This window comes from Heterodontus francisci, chromosome 26 (genome assembly GCF_036365525.1).
Source record: "Heterodontus francisci isolate sHetFra1 chromosome 26, sHetFra1.hap1, whole genome shotgun sequence".
NCBI classification, from domain to species: Eukaryota; Metazoa; Chordata; class Chondrichthyes; order Heterodontiformes; family Heterodontidae; genus Heterodontus; species Heterodontus francisci.
In genome coordinates, this window is record NC_090396.1 from 70242357 (window position 1) to 70247612 (window position 5256).

The following is a 5256-nucleotide window of genomic DNA, read 5'->3' on the forward strand; positions in this document are numbered from 1 at the left end:
TCCAAAACTCTGCTGCCTGTGTCTTAACTCACACCAAGTCCCGTTCACCCATCACCCATTGTGCTCGCTGAATTGCACTGGCTCCCAATCAAGCATTGTCTTGATTTTAAAATTCTCATCCATGTTTTCAAATCTCTCCATGGCCTCGCCCTTCCCTATCTCTGTAATGTCCTCCAGAACTGCAACACTCCGAGATATCTGCACTCATCTAATTCTGACTTTTTGAGAATCCCCGATTTTAATTGCTCCACCTTTGGTGTCCGTGCCTTCAGTTGCCTAAACTTTGGAATTCCCTCCCTGAACCTCTCCACCTCTGCACCTCACTTTCCTTCTTTAAGACGCTCCTTAAAACCCACCTCTTTGACCTCTTTGGTCATCTGACCTAGTATCTCCCTATGTTGCTCATGTCATATTTTGCTTTATAATGCTTCTGTGAAGAGCCTTGGCAGATTTTATTATGTTAAAGGTGCTATAATGATAAAAGTTGTTGTTGTAATATTTCACATATTGTATAAACTGAAATCTCAGATTCAGCACGAGGATTAGCAGGTAAGCTTGGCTTTTCTTTTGCAATTGTTACATTAACAGTGCAAACTTACTTTGGTTGAGCAATTTGTTTATTTGATTTTTTAAGACATAAATATTTTATTTTTCAGAGAAAGGCCCAGAAAAAGAAGCTTATTTGAATGGGGCAGAAACAGCTTCCACCGTCCAGGAGGAGAAGCCGACTGGTTACATTCAGTGTAATCCCCATCCTTTCGACAAAGAAGATGCAGATTTTAAGTATGTAAAAGGCAATGTACTTCCACCAGAAACGGGTAGCAAAAATTTAATTATTCCATGTCATGAGTTTAAATCTTTTCAAAATGCTGCCCAGAGAGATGCATTTGAGCAGGAAATAAAATTTGCAAAGGAGGTTATTAGGTTTGCTGCTGCCTGTATGAACTGTAGAACCAATGGGACGATTCATTTTGGAATTGAGGATGGTGGAGAGTATGTACATGGTGAGATAGTGGGTGTTCCTGTCCCGAATAAAGAGCTTTTTGTTAAGGCACGAGACAAGTATATCAAACAGTGCTTTTCAGCAAAGTATCATGCCGACGCTGAACATTCGATTCGTCCACCAAGATTTGTTGAAGTGGTTGGTGATGGTACTGGACAGCAACGGTTTGTTATTGAAGTTGACATTGTTCCATCATTATCAGTGGTGAAAGAGACTTTCTATATAGTGAAACGTCCTTACTACAACAACTCTGCAAGTGGGACTGTAGGATATCTTCGCCCCTCAATCTACAAAAGAGAAGGAGCTACTTCTTCAATTCAAGTTTGTTCAATAGCAATTCAAAAAATGCCGGAATATGTACGTGACAGAGATTTTGAAAGAGAAAAGGCAGAGCGCAATGAAGAGCTTTCCAGAGATGATGTGTATCGGAAACTATCTGAGCTGTTCACAAGTATAAAGAAACATATGAACAGTGAAGTGAAGTATATTCTAGTCACCAACAGTTGCAAAAAGGAAGATTTAGAGAATCTCAGCTTTTTGTTAGGAATGAGGTTTTTCTGTGTTTTAGATTTTGACCCCAATTCTAAGATGCAAGGTTTATACAGTTTGTATTCCAAAGCCAGTCCTTATTTCTTAGAAGAATGCATCACTGAAAGTGGTTCATTGGCTGATGATGTACTGAAGGATTCCTTTCAACGAACTAGCTGGATATTTTGTAATGGACAAAACCACAGTGGTGAGCAAGAACCTTATGATGCAAAAACCTGGATGAAAACCAGAAGGGAACATCTGGTAAAAATGATATCACAAATCTGCAATGCAATCCTTCCCCCAGGGACGTTTGAAGTACTTTTTCTTATGCTGTCACCAGCAAATCAGGTAGTAGCACAGGCATTTCATGAGTTTTATGCTGGAATGAATGGCCAAAATAACATAAAATGCATTATGGAAGGCAGAGAAAATTACAATATCTGGGCAAGTCTTTTGCAGAATTCATGTAACAGAGAGACTCTAAACAACCTTAGTATTGTAGGAACAAAGCTTAGCCATTTAGATAACATGATTCAGACCATACAATCTTCAGGGCTAAGTGTCAAGCAGTTGCTATATGATGACACGAAATATGAAAATCTGCTACCTTTTATTGCAGTACTGAGATCAGATGAGTACAGCTGTATAGATGTTGATGCAAAGGATGAAGAGTGGCAGGAAGAAATCAGAGACAAGGAAATGCATTTTTACAAAGGTGGCAAAGTCAGCTGGATGAATTTCTGGTTCGCTGAAAATAGACATTGTGGAGAAATTATAAAAAGAGATGCATACAAAACAGTGAATAACCATCTGAATCTAGTGCTAGAAAGAGCAGATTCAGAGGAACCAGTGATCACTGTGACTATAAGTCACCAGCCTGGCAGTGGAGGAAGTACTGTGGCTCGTCACATCCTGTGGAACTTCAGGAAAAGACTTAGATGTGCAACAGTCAACACATCATACCCTGTAAGATCTATCTGTGAACAGGCAGTTAAATTACAGGAGAATGAAGAGAATGGCAAAAGTTTACCAGTGCTCCTGCTTGTTGAAGATTGTAATGAGGAATACATTGAGGAATTGAAAATCCATCTGGGACGAGCAGTAGCTGATTGCCCTTCAAAACCAAACTTCATTCTACTGTACTGCAAGAGGTCTACAGTATCAAAAACATTTGCCAGTGCATCTGACATTGTACATGTTAACTACAACTTATCAGAGAATGAAAAAATGTTGTTCAGTAGGAAACTGGATGACCTTAAAGCCCAGTACAAAGAAAATTCTATCCTTACATTCGTTCTAATGACCAAAGAATATAATCAGGACTATCTTACAAAATCCGTGAACGAACTGCTGGAAAGTATTAATCAGACACCTGGTGTTCTTGATCTAATTGTATGCATTGCATTGCTAAATCATTATGTAGAAGGTTCATACATTACAGGATCTCAGTGTGAGGCATTCTTAAATCGCTGTGTTCACAGTGGATCCTCACAGCCCCTTACTTTTGAAAGCACCTTAAGAGAAGCTGCAGGCTGCCTGCTCTCTCAATTGTATGAACCTACAGCAGAATTCCTATGCATCCGAGTAATACATCGTAAAGTTGCAGAAGAAATACTAAGTCATAAGTTCCTTCAAAGTCAGGCTGTTACCCACCTTCTGGAGGAAAATTTATTTTTCAAACACCGTTCCACTACTCAAGTAGTGAAATTCATTCGGCAACTGTTTGTTCAAAGGAAGGACAACACAGATAAAGTCAAACATCCTTTTTCTTCCCTTATTACACAAATATCTAAACATGAGACGAGAACTAAAGCTGTAGATGTTCTGGAAAAAGCCTGTAAATGTTTTGATAAGGATGCTTTTGTGACTCAGCAATTTGCTCGATTCTTATACAATGGGGGAGAGTTTGAAAAAGCTGAGGCTTGGGTAAAAAAAGCTCGATCATTGGAACCATTCAATTCTTACATTTTGCACACAGAAGGTCAAATGTATAAGAAGTGGTTTTGCTCAGACAATCAGACAATGCAAAATGAACAACAATCTTCACCACAGAGACTGGGAAAATTAATTGAGCTGGCATTAAAGGCAATTGAAGCTTTCCAGGGTTCCCAAGAAGAATCCAAGTCTGAGTCTGACTGGAATAATGCTGGCTATTTTGGTGAAGTGGAGGTTGCATGTTATGTTGTGCAGTTAATGTCTCAACTTGACATATTTAAATATAAGGATGGCTGTCACATAAACCTGGTAAAGTATTTACTGATAGATTGGATCCCAGAACAAATAGACACTGCCTGGAAAAGCTTTCATATAAAACTAAAGGGACTGCACAACAACACTTGCAAAGCAATGGAATCAATTTACGAACACATGGCCTACTTCCAGCCTGACAAACACACTGAGGAGAAACCTTTTGAGGAATTAACCAAAAGTGACAAACAATTTTCATATTTCTTCTGTTTCTTCAATGATTCCGGTAACCAGATGCTGAGACAAGAGAATATGGAACATCTGATGCCTGTATTAAAATGTCACAAAATTAATCACTTAGGTGGTGGAAGATTCACTAAAATGTTTCAATTAGCTCCTACAAGTTTAGAAAAAATAATACAATTGTGCACTAATGAACAAGGATTTTCTGATGAAAATGATCTAAAAAACTACATTTTCTCGCAGTTTGCCCTAGCGATCAACTCCCACAGCTCCCTGGAAGCCACGATTTTTAAAAAGAAGCTTTGTGAGCTTAGTGATCTCCTGTGTGAAATGAGTGATCCAGGACAGTCCCCTTTCCTGTACTTCATACAGGTGCTATTATACTGGCCAGAAGCTGAGGCTGACAATGATTCAGGCGAGGAAAACAATAGGTGTTTAATTAATGCATTAAACACCATGAACAGCCTGTACAAGACCAAAACAAAGGATGACCAGATGAGGAAAAAGCCTAAAACAAAAACAGAAAATGCTGGAAATACTCAGCAGTTCAGACAGCATCTGTGGAGAAAGAAAAAACCTACATACCCTCATTTTTTCCTTGGATCTGGAAGTGGCTTCCAGCAGTTTATCCTCAACACATATCGTGATGAAGCTAATTACCCATGGGAAGAGCTACAGCGCATCGAGGGTTGGACTGAAGGCAACAAGCTTTATGTCCAAGGGCACTGCAGAGAAAGTAAGGTTCCTATCCATCGTGCATCCAAATGTTCTGTACCACCTGGGAGCAGAAGGGTTTCATTTCATTTAGGATTTACCATGCGAGGCTGTGTAGCTTATAAAATTCAGAATGAGGATTGAGACCGAGGATGGTGCTCAGGAGAGAACAGATTTGTAACCAGTGGGCAGTAGTAATTAAGTTCTGTCTTATTATTGGATTAACTGTACTCAGGCTGTACAGGCAAATATCATTTATCAATACAGTAATGGACAGCTGGCGTTACAGTAGTACATTTAGACTTTTTCATTAAAACAATGCAGATTGTGGAGCATATGTGATGGAACTGTTTAAAATAATTAAAGATGGGATTGGGTAGATAGAAGCGGACTGCTTCCAGTAATCATGTGGTCTAGAACAAGGCGGCCACAGATAAGAGATTGAAGATAAGAGATTTAGAATAGAGAGAAAAAGAAATTTCTTTACCCAAAAAATTATAAGGCTGTGGAATTCACTTCCAGATTTAGTGGCTAAGGCAGAATCTATGGGGGAATTTTATGCTTTCCCCTGCAGCGGG

General features: G+C 39.2%; 1 protein-coding gene across 1 annotated transcript; it reads left to right on the forward strand.

The window, feature by feature from the left end:
• Positions 1-649: 649 nt before the first annotated feature.
• On the forward strand, positions 650-4822 carry LOC137384586 (sterile alpha motif domain-containing protein 9-like; the record flags this gene model as incomplete). Its single annotated transcript, XM_068058726.1, has 1 exon — positions 650-4822. A coding segment is annotated over one exon (4173 nt), but the record flags the coding sequence as incomplete, so codon positions are not given.
• Positions 4823-5256: the final 434 nt, after the last annotated feature.